The 14,677-nt window shown below is 50.7% G+C and overlaps 1 protein-coding gene across 1 annotated transcript in view; it reads right to left on the minus strand.

Moving 5' to 3' along the window:
* Nucleotides 1-7,213: 7,213 nt before the first annotated feature.
* Nucleotides 7,214-14,677, minus strand: part of INPPL1 (inositol polyphosphate phosphatase like 1) — a 49,110-nt gene continuing 41,646 nt past the window's right edge. Inside the window, exons 25-28 of the mRNA XM_070943046.1 lie at nt 14,290-14,442; nt 12,387-13,128; nt 11,906-12,042; nt 7,214-10,183 (exon numbers count right to left, since the gene is read on the minus strand). Coding sequence (XP_070799147.1) covers nt 10,099-10,183; nt 11,906-12,042; nt 12,387-13,128; nt 14,290-14,442 — 1,117 coding nt within the window. The 3' untranslated portion in view covers nt 7,214-10,098. The remainder of the gene's footprint in view (nt 10,184-11,905; nt 12,043-12,386; nt 13,129-14,289; nt 14,443-14,677) is intronic.

Raw genomic sequence — 14,677 nt, forward strand, 5'->3', positions numbered from 1 at the left:
TCTCATCTCCTGCCTGAACATTCATGAGGCTGTGGATGAGAGAAGGTGAAGTCCAGCACATCAGCTTGGTGGAAGTGCTTGTCTATCTACTGCTGGGTTGGAGTCAGCAACGTCGGCCAAGAAGGAGAATCTGCTGAGCTTGGTGGCACCCATGCACTTCACAAAACCTGACAGGGAGGTCTTCTGGTAGATTGACAGCTGGTGGGATAAGAACTTTGAGGGTGGTCAGGTGACAAGAGACAACTGCTGAATTCCCACAGCCTTCCTGTGGGTTTCAGGAGGCTGTGAGTGGATGAACTCAGCTCTGCAAGTAGAGGCTCCACACCTCCCCCAAGAAGGAGGGAAGACTGTGCCTCCTTCCCCCCCCTCACATCCCCCCCTCCTTCTTTTCCTCCCTACGGACTCTGGGATTCTTTCTAGCCATGGGGTGAAGGTCCTGTGTCCCCATCTTGAATCTCCAAAAGAGATAGGAAAAGGGCACGAGGCAAAGCTGCTATTGTCCTCTCTTTATATTCCCACCCCCTTCCTGGTCTCGCCATGCCCAGTTCAGAAGCTTCCAAAGAGCTGGGTGGTGGTACAGAGCAGAACCCAGAATGCCAGAGTTGGAAGGGACCTTGGAGGTCTTCTAGTCCAACCTCCTGCCTGAGCAGGAGACCCTACCCTATGCCAGACAAATGGCTGTCCACTTTCTTCTTGAAGCAAGGGCTTCCTGGATAGAACCTGGCTATTTTTTTCTCCGTGGAGAAGATGACTTGTCAGAGGGGACAGAGCTCTGAAGCTGCTTGGAGAAGAGGAGAAGGGACCTCTGGGTGAGGGCAGCAGGTCATTCCTTCTTGCTACTCTCTTTGACTTGGGGTTGATCCATCTTCAGGACCTCACCACCATCAAAGTGGGCACCAGCCAGAGCACAAAACAACTCAAAGAAGTTGTCCAGGATCGGTTCATGGAATCACCAAGAGTTGGAAATGACTGAATGGATATCATCATCATCATCATCGTCGTCGTCGTCATCATGAATCTCGCCATAGGAGAAGGAAGAAGTTCTTCTTGAGGTTGGCAATCCATAATGCAAACATGACTGAGATCTGAATGGGGTCTTGCTATTTGGGGGTGGGGTCTTGCTATCTGCACAGTTGGATCATTTTCTTCCTCAATATGAATGGATTTCTGCCCCGTTCACAGACTGGACTGGGAATGACCACAGTGTGGTAATCCAGCTGGGCTGCTTTGCTTCAGAGTGGGGCCTTGGGGTATCACCCACCCCCCAAATCCTGCCTTCAGGACAGCTATGAAGATGAAGCAGGGAAGCAGGACCAGGGAGGTGGGGAGCTTCTTCTGGAAATGGCTGATTTATGGGGGCCTGGAGCTGAAACCTTTGCTGGATTTCAGGAGAGAAACCAGATTCCATGAGCACAATGGTGCATTGAGTGTCTACCATAAGTGCTGCATCCCCCAAACTTGTGTCCATAAAACTGCACCATCACTCTTTGAAAATGTCCAAACTTTCCAGGTACATGAAAGCTGCTTTCCCAACTCTGAACCTTGAAATGGAAAGGAAGCTCTTGGAGAACCTCAACGGGTCCTGTTCTTTCCACTGCTGGTGGCTTTTGAAGATTCAGTTGTGTTGGCCTTCAACTCCTACAATCCCTACAGGTTGACCTGAAGGACATGTGCAGAACGCAGAACCTAGAGAAAAAAAAATAGGTCCATGACAGGAGATCCAGAGGGTTCATCTACAAGGCTCAGCAAGGCACAATACACCAAACCGAGGAGAAATTTAACCGATGATGTGCAGATTCAGCCACTTGGTTTTGGGTCATCTATTTGAGGATGTTCGATGAACATGCCACTCTCCTCCACTGGTCTGAGCCTCTTTTGACTCCATCATTTGGCCAAGAATAATACCAGCTCCCAGAAGGAACTAGTCTGTTGTTCTGGAAGCCCAGAACTCAGCTCTTGAAGAGAACCTGGCCAATGGTGTCCTTCCGCCTCCTTTTGAAGACCAAGTAACAGCAAGCTCTCTCCTGTTTCGTCCTTCAGCAACAACAATACCGTCATGCAAAAACTCTAGAAATGGCAGAGAGGTGAAGATGCACCTGGATGAACGCAAATCTTTTGCAAAGATGCTACTGCTGTGGTCCCAGATGGACATCTATCCTCTCCAGAGAGTGGGCTCTACTGCCCGTTGCTGCCAACCTGGTGCCACAATGGGAGATGCAGACACCATAGTCACATGTCTAAGGTGGACAACCTCAGCAGGTACCCTTAGATACCTTCTGCCCTTTGATGGTCTTGTTGCTGCTGTAGCACCTGGGCGTAGAGAGGGTGGGGGGTGGGCTCTTGAAACCCCCCTCTGGTTTTGGAGGAGTTCTGGCCTTCCAGGCAAAGTGTTGCTGAGACAGGCCCATCTCTGCCTTGGTCCATCCGAGGTCGGAGGGCTTTGGGGCTGCCTTGAAGAAGGGAGGTTCCAAGGGGGCAGTAGGATTCTTGCCACCTCCTGCCAAGAAGGTGAAGGGCCCAGGAGCTCCTCCAGCAGCTGAGGAGAAGGGATCTTATGCTGAGTGAGATGGAGAGAGGACCCTATCCCCTCTCCAAGCTTCTGCCATGGCAGACAAACATCACATTTGGTCCACGTCACCAGCAGCCCACGGATTCGATTCTGGCTTGCCCACGGAATAAGGCTGAAGCCACTCCTGACCAGGTGTGACTGAGAGACAAAGAGGGCAGCTTCTCTTGGTGCCACGCTTCTAAGTGAGTTGGTTAAATGTCCCCTCTGTCCTTGAAGCTTGGCAGTGTTAATCTTGGGTGGGCCTTGCGTCTCTGTGTGCATGCAGTTTTGTGCATGTGGGTGCTGGACACATTGTGTAAACCAGGAGAAGAGAATATTTGTAGCTCAGGTTTAAACTGTTGGGTCTTTGGTGCTCTCTGAGCTGGGTTGTTTTCTTACAGGCGTTTCATGACACAACTAGGTTACATCATCAGTGCTAGAAGCAAATGGAGTTTGTGTAAAGGAGGAGGAGGAGGAGGAGGAGGAGGAGGAGGAGGAGGAGGAGGAGGAGGAGAATTATGGGGTCCTTGGTGCTCTCTGAGCTGGGTTATTTTCTTGAAGATACTTCATGACCCAACTAGGGAACATCATCAGTATTAAGTCTTTGAGCTTGGCTGTCTTCTGCTAGCATTGATGATATATTTCCTAGTTGGGTCATGAAACATCTGCCAGGAAGTAACCCAGCTCAGAGAGCACCAAGGACTCTGTAGTTCTCCTCCTCCTCCTCTTCTCAGCAAACCTCCCTCTCTTCTAGCATTGATGATGTTACCTAGTTGGGTCATGAAACATCTGCCAAAAGCAACCCATCTCAAAGAGCACCAAGGACCGCACATTGTGTAAACTTTGCACATTTGGTTCTTTGGTGGGTTTGCACACCAATGCTTACTCAGGCCATTCACAACCTGGTGGCTGCATTCGCACATTAAGCTTGCGTAGGATTAACCTTGGTCGGTTACTACGTGGAGTAGCATGTTATACAAATCCAGTTGTTGGGTTAGATTAGGCACCATTGACTCTGGGAAGCCAGAAAATGGGTCAACCCAAGAACCAAGTTCAAGCCTGCTCTATAAAACACAGGTAGTCCTCGACTTACAATCATTCATTTAGTGACTGAAGTCACAATACCACTGAAAAAAATGACTTTCCATCATTTTTCACCCTTACGACCATTGCAGTCCATAGTCACGTGATCAAAATTTGGACATTTGGCAACTGGCCTGTACTTATGACGGTTGCAGCATCCCTGGGGATACGTGATCTCCATATATGACCATCCCAGCCGGCTTCTGACAAGCAAAGTCAGTGGTGGAAGCCGGATTCTCTTAACAACGGTGTGATTCAAATAACAACTGTAGCAGCGATGAAATCCAAATTTTTTAACTACCGGTTCTGTGGGCGTGGCTTGGTGGGCGTGGCAGGGAAAGGATACTGCAAAATCTCCATTCCCACCCCGCTCTGGGGCCAGCCAGAGGTGGCATTTGCCGGTTCTCTGAACTACTCAAAATTTCCGCTACCGGTTCTCCAGAACCTGTCAGAACCTGCTGGACGTCACCCCTGAACTGTAGTGATTAATAAGTCTTTGATTCACTTAACCAGCAGTGATTTGTTTAACAACCCTGTGGAAAAAAGGTCATATAATCAGAAAGGAACAGCAATGGAAAAACTGGTTCCGATTTTGGTCGTAAGTTGAGGACTCCCTGTATTGTATTGGAGATTCTGCAACTTTTCTGATTGCTGGTGGCCCCATCTTGGAGAATAAATTAATCAGAATAGAGCTGGAAGGGATCCTAGAGGTCATCTAGTCCCACCCCTTGCTCAAGCAGGAGACCTTATACCATTTCAGACAAGTGGCTGTCCAGTCTCTTCTTAAAAACCTCCAGTGATGAAGCACCTACGATTTCTGGTGGCAAGCAGTTCCACAGGTTAATTGTTCTCACTGTTAGGAAGTTTCTCCTTGATTCCAGGTTGCTTCTCTCAATTAGTTTCCAACCGTTGTTTCTTGTCCTGCCTTCTGGTGCTTTGGAGAATAGGTGGAAACACCCCCCGCCCCGCTTCTTTGGGGCAGCCCCTCAAATACTGGACCACTGCTATCACGTCATCTCTAGTCCTTCTTTTCATTAAACTAGAGTTCCTGCAACCGTTTTTAATATGTTGTACAGAGAGGAAGGAGCACAACCTCCCTTCAAAAAAGGCAGGGGTGGCAGAGCAGCTGTATAGCTCCTAGTTCCCCACCCCAGGTCCTTTGCAGCAGGAGATGGCATCCATTGTACCCAGGGAGGTTTCTCTAAAGGGCCTCAATCTTGGCATCTTTGAGTGGACTTCAACTCCCAGAATTCCCTACTTCTCGAAGGCCTAGAGAAGCCATTTTGTATTTCCGTGATGAGGAAAGGATTTCATGACATGGAGGCCTTCTGAATTTGTAGAAGGAGGGAGAGAGGAACAAAAAGAAGCAATGGATAAACTTCTTCCAAAAAAAAGCTGCCTCCGTCCACTTTCTTCCTCTCAACTGGCCATTTCTACGTTCCTCCTGGTTTTTTTTTTTTCTCCTTTGAACATTCTGGGCATCCGGCCAGTTTCTTCATTTTAGTGTGAAGTCCCGTGTGTCCTGCGTGTGCCTCTTTATTGAGGGAACTGCGTTTACGCCACAAAAATCCAAGCAGACTTTGTGAAATGGAGGGATTGAAGCAGGGGGTGTCCAACTTTGGCCACTTGAAGACCTGAGGACTTCAACTCCCAGAATTCTCCAGCCAGCCATGTCATGGCTGGCTGGAGAATTCTGGGAGTTGAAGTCCGCAGGTCTTCAAGTGGCCAAAGTTGGACACCCCTGGATTAAAGGAAGCTGTGAAAGCTCTCGCCTTCTGGTGGTTCTTCATCTTGGCACAAATTAGGATAGATAGAAGCCTGGATCAAAAGTGGTGCCTCTCATCCCAACCAACTTGATAAGACGAAGCAATCTGAAGAAGCAGATTGGGACCTCCCTTGTCTATGAACCAGTAGTAACATCTCCAGTAGCCTCATCCTATGCAGAAGCAACCGAGACTTCTTCAAGAGGTGAAGATCTGGGTCTCACCTGGTTTAGAGAGGAGAGGTCTTTGAGATCCAGGGTTGGGAGCTCAGAAGAAGTAATTGAAGAAGGGGTGAAGTCCAACCACGATGGTAGACAAGGATTTCCAGGGAGATGATGGCCACAAGAAGGGTTGGGTTTTACCACCCCATATCATCCAAACTCTGGTGGAGTTATTGCCTAACACTCCCAGAGAGGTCACTGAATAGGAAAGGCTAATTAGGCAATTGTGGTGGCCACAAGCAAGTCAAATGTGGTATCCCCCCCTTCAAAACTGGATCTCTGCCCCCCTCAATCACAAAGCTGAGCCCCCATCATCCCTGGTCAGCTGTTCCGTGTGGCTTTGCTTGCTTTTGTTTCTTCCCTGCTCTGTAATTTATTGATTTGCAAAAATCTGCTAATCCAAATAAACTTAATTTATTGAAGAACGCAACGGGGAGTTCCTTTCGACTTCCTTATTTATTTGTATCCTGCCTTTCTTTCTTTTTTCTTTCTTTATTGCAAATAATTCAAGGGGTGGTGGCGAACATGCCCAACGCATCTTCTTCCGCCTCTCCTTTTCCCCGTAACAACAACCCTGTGAGGTGGATGGGGCTGAGAGAGAAAGGGACTGGCTCACCCAGTCAACTTTCCTGGCTAAGGTGGGGCTTGAACTCGTGGCCTCCTGCTTTCTAGCCAGATACCTTAACTGCTAGACCAAACTAACTCTATAGCTTTATTTGAAAATCAAAATAAATATGCCGAAGAATGATAGACAGCAAGCATTTTGATGCAACAGTGCTTCAGAATGGACTTTCCCCACAACCTTTTAGTCCAGATTTTTTCCTGATCTTTAGCTACTCTCCCATCTCAAGAAGGGGTCAAAAACGGCCCTCCAAGAAGAGCCCTTGGGATGGCAAGGGACTGACCGTGTTTTAGGGCATCCTTGGCAGATGTGGCTTGGCTCATGATGGTGTGGGAAGCAGCTTCACACAACTAGGTTTTGTAATGGAGGGGCTGGCTTATTCAGCTGCTGTTTCCCTCTAGTTGCTTCTTGGAAGATAGGCAAAACAAGGCCCTGTCCTGGCTCCATCAAGTTGAGTTTGCCAAACTTGGGAAGTTTAAGATGTGTGGACTTCAACTCCCAGAATCCTCCAGTGTGTAGGTGATAGAATTCAACTCCTAGAAAACCCCCCCGCCTCCCAGCATGCATAGATGGACTTCAATTCCCAGAATTCCTCAGCCAGCATGTTAAAATATTGATGTTCCAGAAACCCCACAAATTGGACAGGAAAAAAATTAGTTTAGAGGTGTGCATGGCTGGATCTGTTTTGCATTAAATTTACTTTCTTGATTGAGGGTTAGCTGAATCAGTCAGCAACCCCTTTTTTCGGGTTTCCACAAAACACCCATTTCGCAAGGGCCTCCACAACACTCACAACACCCCTCAAATTGTGATATTATCCGCTTCTAGCTAGAGAACGATGAAAAGGACACTTCAGTACGCAAACAAGCCCTTTTATTGTATCATGACGTATCAATCTAAGGCAGAAGTGGGGAACAACGATGGGCCTTTTATGACTTGTGGACTTCAACTCCCAGAATTCCTGAGCTACCCTGGCTCAGGAATTCTGGGAGTTGAAGTCCACCAGTCATGAAAGGCCCATCGTTGTTCCCCACCTCTGATCTTCTAAGGCATGAAATGTGAACAGGACCGGAAGAACGTTGCAGCCGTTTCTTCTGCCCCTAAGATATTAAGCATACAAAGAGTTTCAAAATAGAAATTAAATTAAACATTTAAAAAGCACACATGCACACACAACACAACAGAGTAGAATTAGGTAAGGTTAAACTCACACCAAACATTAGTAATAACTGAAGAGAAAAAAAGATGAAAGGCAGCACAAAATCATTGACTTCTCCCCCAAGTGGCAAAGGAACCAAATAAAGGAACGACAAACACGGAATATCCTTCATTTCTGTCTTGGAGAACTGCTCTTGGCAGAGGTGGGGGCAGTCATCCTGGAAGCCTGACCCAGAGCCTCCTCCGTTCCTGGGGAGGACTACAACTCCCAGCTTCCCCGGATCCCATGTCCGTGATCTGGAAATTACGGAGGTTCTCAGCAGCATCTCCATGGAGGGACCTCAAGTGTCTTCTCACGTCATCCAACCATGGTTATGCCCATGGTTTCTCAACTTTGAAGAGGGGTGGACTTCAACTCCCAGAATTCCCCAGCCAGCTATGGGCAGGAAGGAGGAAGGGAGGGAGGAAAGAGGAGGGAAGAAGAGAAGAAAGAGGGAGTGAGAGAGAAGGAAGAAAGAAGTGAGTGGGGAAGCCAGGGAAAGAGGGAAGGGAGGAAAGGAAGAAAGAAGAGGGAGAGAGAGAAGAAAGGAAGAAGTGAGTGAGACAGGGAAGCAGGGAAAGAGGGGAGGAAGGGAAGGTAGAAAAGAAAGAGGGAGGGAAAGAAGAAAGGAGGGAGAAAGGGAAAGAAGGGAAGGGGGAAGAGACAAGAGAGATGGAAGGAGGAAGGAAGAAGGGAAGGAAAAAGATGTGAGTGAATGAAGGAGGGAGGGAAGGAAGAGGGAGGGAGGAAGCTATGCTGATTTGGGAATTCTGGGAATTGAAGTCCCCCCCATCTTCTAGCCACCACAGTTGAGAGATCCCAGTTGTGCCAATCAAACTGCCACAAGGACAATTTCAACACTTGTCCACAAGGTTTATGAGATGCAGGAAGAGACTGTCAGTCACTAACTGGGATCTGAGCTGTGTTGAAACCCCTCAACAAGGCCCCACTGGGTTAGATTTCACTTGAAATTTCTTGCAACGGGGGGGGGGGGAGCTCCTGTCTCTCAGCCTCCCCCACATCTTCCTAGTGTAAAATAAGGCACAGAGCAAGGGGGAAATCCCCCTCCCCAGAGAGAAAGGAGAGCAGAAGCAAGGCAATGGCCTGGGTTCCAGCCTTTTGCTGCCTTGGCCCGAATCGAAACAGGCTCTGCAGGCACCATGGTTTGCACAGGTAAGGAGAGCAGCCCCTGGCTCCCAGGTCGCTCCCGAGTCAAGACGAAAAGAGGCTGGCCTGATGTGGCATCTGCTGGATGAAAGGACTTGAAGGAACGAGGTGGTCAGGAGAACCTCAACGCTGGCGGATCTCCAGCAAAACACAACAGGACTCTACTGTCCTCCTCCAGCACTGAACATCCCAACTAGGTCCACCTAGTCAAGAGTCAATCCTTGCCAAGATCCCAGCTCTACAGCTTGGACAACATGGTTCTCTTGGTCAGCAACTGGTCCATCCCCCCAGTGGTTGAGCCAGACTTCTTCATGATGGGCTGCTCTGGAGAACCGGCAGCTTCTAGCAGGCAGGCAGGAAGACCTTGCGGAGGTGGTGGTCCAGGGCTTCAGTAGCTTCATCTCTCCGGTTGTCCAAGAGCATTCTACCAGAACTGGCACTGCCACTCAAGAGGGGGCCTTCTTTCCTGGAGGCTACCTGAGTTTAATTTGGAGATTGTCGTCCACGGGACGGTTAAAACCCTCGGGTGAGGAGGAGATGTATGTTGGTTTAAGGCAGGGGTGTCCGACCTTGGCCGCTTGAAGACTTGTGGACAACCAGACTGGGGAATTCTGGGAGTTGAAGTCCACAAGTCTTCCAAGTGGCCAAAGGTGGACATCCCTGGTTTAAGGCTTAAAATGCTCCCAAGGCAAGATACCAAAAAAGGATTTCTGGCTGGACGTTGAAAAGCTTTGTAAAAGTTTCCAGAAAATTGTGAAATGATGGGACAAGGGAAGACCCACACGGTAAGTGGGTGGCAGAAGAAAAGCCGGCCATTGCCAGCACCACGAGGCCAGGTGTGGGACGTGACAATTCACCTCCCGTGAGTCCTGTCTTGGGGAGGGAGACAAACGGACTCTGGAACATCCTTCTGGCTCCGTCTCCAAATTCCCTCCCCACCCTGTGAAATTGTTAAGGAATTTACTCCAGCTGCCTCTGATCTCTGAATTGAGGGGAGGGGGGGGTGTTGGCTGGTGACATGTCCACTGGCATCTCAGGCCTGGAAGCCACAGGTTTCCCCATCAGCAGTTCAGCGGGGGGGGGGGGTGTCTTCTCCTGGGAATCCCCCCTCCCAGGAGTCAGGGGACCTGGAGGGGGAATGTGGTTCTCTGTGAGGAAGAGGGGGGAAACACAGGGGTCCTTCTTGCATGGCAATAAATAAGAATAACTTAACCCAGGGCAGCCCCAACCCACATACAGGACGAGGACATGTCGCCTTCCAGCTGCTCAGACCCCCCACCCCACCCCCAGGGTCTCCAGGAGGAAAGATGTTCCGGCCCCATCCGGAAATGGGGGCTGCAGGCCACAGGTGAGCTTCGATCCTCCCCTCCAGGGGGGGATGGCCGGAAAAGGAGGCAGACGGACCCTCGGTGGGCAGCTGTAAGGGGGGAGGGGGTGAAATCTGAAGGAGAAGGCACATCTGGCTTGCGGGCCAACGTTGCCCCCAGAAGTCCTGGTTATTTCTTGAGCTTCTCCAGGAGGAGCTGCTTGTGGCTGGCATCCATCACCCCAGCCTCTTCCAGGTCCTCTTCGGTGATGTCACTGCAAAGGGGAGGGGGAGACAGGGGGAGGAGGAAGGAGGATATGTTAGAGCGGGGCTCTGGAGCCACATGTGGCTCTTTCATCCCTCTGCTGCGGCTCCCTGTCGCTCAAAATATGAGTCACAACCACCACTGTGCGATACCTGCTGGCACCTGATTTATTGAGCTTTTTTTTTTTGGCGTTCAAAATGTTTTTGTTCATTGGAGAAATAAAAATTTCTTTTGTCTGTAGCAGTTCTTTGATTTCATAAGTGCAACACACTATCATTTTTTGGTACATAGCATAAAGGTAAAAAACGATATATGCAGAGTGTTATCTGCATTTTAGATGTCAAAAGGGTTTTGTGGCTCTCGGTGTTTTCTTTTCTGTGGGAAACGGGTCCAAATGGCTCTTTTGAGTGTTTAAGGTTGCAGACCCCTGTGTGGGAGAATCGGAAGGGAAGGGATCTTGGAGGTCCTCTAGTCCAGGGGTCTCCAGCCTTGGCAACTTTAAGCCTGGCGGACTTCAGCTTTGCTGGCTGGGGAATTCTGGGAGTTGAAGTCCACAAGTCTTAAAGGGGCCAAGGTTGGGCACTTCTGACCTAAATCTTCCCTAGAGGCTGATTACTAAATTACTAAAAAGACCCAGGAGCAAATTCCCAGATTTGCTACCTGGCAGAGGATTCGAGCACACCTGTCCTGCCATTGCTCGGGAACGACCGCCCCCTGGTGGCCAAACTGGGCAGTGGCAGGGCTGGTCCTTCAGCTGCAGGGAGATAGTCAGCAAGCAGAGGCCAATTAAGTGTGCAAGCTAGCATTCTTTGGCTAAAGGCTTGTTTGTAGGCAGGCAAGATGGGAAGCAAAGGTGATGACTTCTCAGCAAGACTTGGGTGCTCCTCAGAGGATTTATTTCATGACACTCGACCTGTGAAATAGGCCCAAGGCAAGGATCTCTGCGGAGGTTGTTCCAAGATGGAAAGATCTTGACATTTTGGACCACGGGGTTGGCACATCCCCTGGCACACGTTGCGTGCCTTGGCTTTTGCACCAACAGAGCAGCTGCTGTTCTACTTGCTGCCTCTCTCTTGTCCTGAGGCTGGGTGTTCTTGGAAGCAAAGGCCGTGTGGTCCCTTCCTCGCTTCCCCCTTGTCTTAGAGACCCTCCCCCCTTGAATCCTCCGGTGATGCTCCCTCATGGCATCTCAATTCCCAGCCAGAAAGCAGTTGCCTCACAAAGACTATCTCGGTTCTGCTTTCTCCCAGCTCATTTTATTTACTTACTTACTTACATACTTATTTATTTATTTATTTATTTATTTATTAGAACTTGGCCTTTATTATTTTTAAAAATAACTCAAGGCAGCAAGCACATTCAACACACTTCCCTTCTCTTATTTTCCCCACAACAACAACCCTGTGAAGTGGGCCAGGCTGAGAGAGAGAGGGACTGGGCCTGAGTCATCCAGCTAAGGCAGGACTAGAACTCTCCACCTCCTTGTGATTGGCCCAAAGTCACCCAGTTGGCATTCATGCCTAAGGCGAGGCCTAGATCTGCTCTCCTGGTGATTGGCCCAGTCACCCAGCCAACTTTGGTGCCAAAGGCAGGATTAGAACTCACTGTCACCTAGTGATTGGCGCAAAGTCACTCAGCTGCTTTCATCTTAACGTGGGACTAGAACTCACCATCTCCCGCTTTCTAGCCAGGCACCTTAAGCACTGGACCAAACGGCCCACCACAGACTCACCTGAGGAACTCCAGGTCGTCCCATCCGTTGTGGATGAGCCCTTCCTCGTATCGCTCCATGCCGATGGCCCTCAGCCATTCCCCCACGCTGGACTCACTGCGCCTGGAGCCACCACTCTGGCCCTCCTGGCTCAGGGTCTATGAAGGAGCAGCAGGAGGAAGTCAGAGACCAGGCCGGGCCACCCAACAACCCCAGCCTTCTCTGCAAATGCGGAACGTGGGGAGGGGGAAGGTTTCTAGCATCCCCCTACCCAATGTGACCCCATCTCTGCAGAAAGCATCTGGATTCTGGGTTGGACTACAAAGCCCATCCTTGGAGGGTAAGGCAGAAGACTTTGAGGGAGGCAGGTGAGATCCGTTGCCAAGGCAACAAATCCAAACCCAGCAGAAAATACAAGTAGTCCTCAACTTACGACGGGTTGCTGAGCAATTCTTTTATGTTATGACAGACCTACCTCTACCCTCCTGGCACAGGGACCTACCTCTTCCGCTTCTTGGATGCTCTCCCGGATGGAGCGGGCAGGGAAGCCCCCGGGGCGGCTGTACTCGGGCGGCAGGCAGCGGTGGGCCAGATCCAGCCTGACTTTGCTCAGTGGGTGGGAGGGGGGCCGGCCCGTTTGCTCCCTCCCCAGGCCGCCTCCGCTGGAGTACTCCACCTCGCTGAGGGTCTTGGCCATCTGAAGCACGGAGCAAGAACGGTCGTCCAGGATGCCCGGGCCAATCTGAGGTCCAGTGGGAGTGTCCAGCAGGTACCCCGACCCCAGGGACGAGGCCGGCCTGGGATGCAGCTTGGGGGGCTTGGTCTTGAGGGGCTCGCTGAAGACCACGGTGGCGCGTGGCTTGCCGGCCACGTGATCCTCTCCTCTGACGCCCACAACTGGGTTGTAAAGGGCCCCTTCCGCCATCTCCAAGGCCACCGATTTGGGTAAGGGAGGGGGCGGGAAGTCTGGGGGAGGCAGGTTGAGGACCCCGGGCTCTTCCTCTTCGGAGTTCTCCTCAGCCCGTTGGGAGGCCGGCTGCTGTGAGGACCGCCAGGACTCCGGCTGGATGGGCACTGTGATCTGGACCTTGTTCCGGGGGGCGGGGGGCTTGGCCGAGGTCGCCGGTGACAACTCTGGGAGGAGCAGCTGGTGGGGGACCCCCTCCAGCACATAATAGGCAGGGTTGTTGAAGCTGTTCTTCAGTGGGGGGCCCTCGGGGTCCATGGCCACCTCCTGCTTCGGCCTACACAAGAGGAGAGGGGACTGCTCAGTCCTGGCTGCACCGCCAGACCCTTCCGAGATGAGGCATGGTCCCCATATGTCACTGGCGGGGCCCCAAAAGGAGAGAGACCCCCATCGCTGCCTTTCATTGTTCACGGTGAGCAAGCAGATGCACATCAGAAGTGGCCCCTTCCCTGGGCACCCTAGCCTAGGAAGGACACGGCAAGCAGAGGAACCACGAAGGACCCTGTCCATGCAGATTCTCCGTCATCTGGGCCATGGTTGTCCCAAAGGTGCTTTTTCCCCAAAGCAACTGGACTTTGTTTTTCCTTGAAGACATTTCGCTTTTCATCCAAGAAGCTTCTTCAGTTCTGACTGAATGGTGGAGAATGGAAGGACTTACTGTATATTCCATGCAGTCATCTGGTCGTTAGCGCTCTCTCTGGGAGTCCTGGAGGTCACTTGGAGGTTTATCTAGGCATTTGTCTGAGCACAGATAAACCTCCAAGTGGCCTCAACGACTTTCATAACGACCAGATGATTCAAGGAATAGAAATCCTTCCATCTTCCACCATTCAGTCAGAACTGAATGAAGCTTCTTGGATGAGAAGCGAAGCGTCTTCAAAGAAAAACGAAGCCCAGTTGCCTTTTGAAAGAAAGCACCTTTGGGACATGAAGGAACCTGGAAGGTAAAACCTACGAGGAATGGAAGCTTTGAACATAGATTTGTGGGGCTGGAAGGGACTTCAGAGGTCTTCTAGTCCAACCCCCAGCTCAAGGCAGCAGACCTTATACTGAACTTTAAGACTTGTGGACTTTAACATGGCTGGCTGGGCAATTCCGGGAGTTTACATCCACAAGGCTATAAGCTGCCAAGGTTGGACACTCCTTCCTTAAACAGAGTGCAGGACCCCATAAGTGAGATGGGTGCCATATAAATTTAATTAAATAAATAAAATAAGATCGTGGCTGCTGATGGAGCCATGTCTGCAGGGACATCAGGAACGAAGGGAAAAAAGGAGAAGAGATGATCACCTGGAATGGGTCGACACTACAATCAGAAGCTCAAAGGTGGATGTGAAGAGTGGGCAGAAGACCAGATCTCCAGGAAAGGAATCAGGAGAGCCCTAAACCCCTCCGTGGCTAATGGGCCACCCGGTCCTTCTGGCTGTGGCTCACTCACCTGCCCTGCTGGGAGGCCTCCTCCTTGGAGGTACCACGATGTGGAGCAGGTGGGCGGCCGGTTGTCAGGACGCTGGGCTTCTCCTGTTCGTCTGAGAGCTTCCCAACGGGACAGGTGGGACCTTCCCCTAAAGAATGTTTGCGCCCGACGGATCTGGGGAGAAAGGAAGGTGGAGAGAAGTTGGAGTGGGGGAGATGCTCCCCTGCCTCACGAACGTCCAGCCTCCAGAAGAACGTGGGAAGGCTGCAGGAGTCCATCTTCCCCAACCAGGTGCCCTCCAGGAAGAGAGACCTTATCTAAGGGAGGATGAGAGGAACCTTGAAGACATTTTTAGACCAGGGGACGGGAAAAACCAGACCCAAAGCCTCTGATTTGCTGTTACACAAAT

This window comes from Pituophis catenifer, unplaced genomic scaffold (assembly GCF_029215685.1).
Source record: "Pituophis catenifer annectens isolate HBS135680 unplaced genomic scaffold, rPitCat1.0.hap2 SCAF_4, whole genome shotgun sequence".
Classification (NCBI taxonomy): Eukaryota; Metazoa; Chordata; class Lepidosauria; order Squamata; family Colubridae; genus Pituophis; species Pituophis catenifer.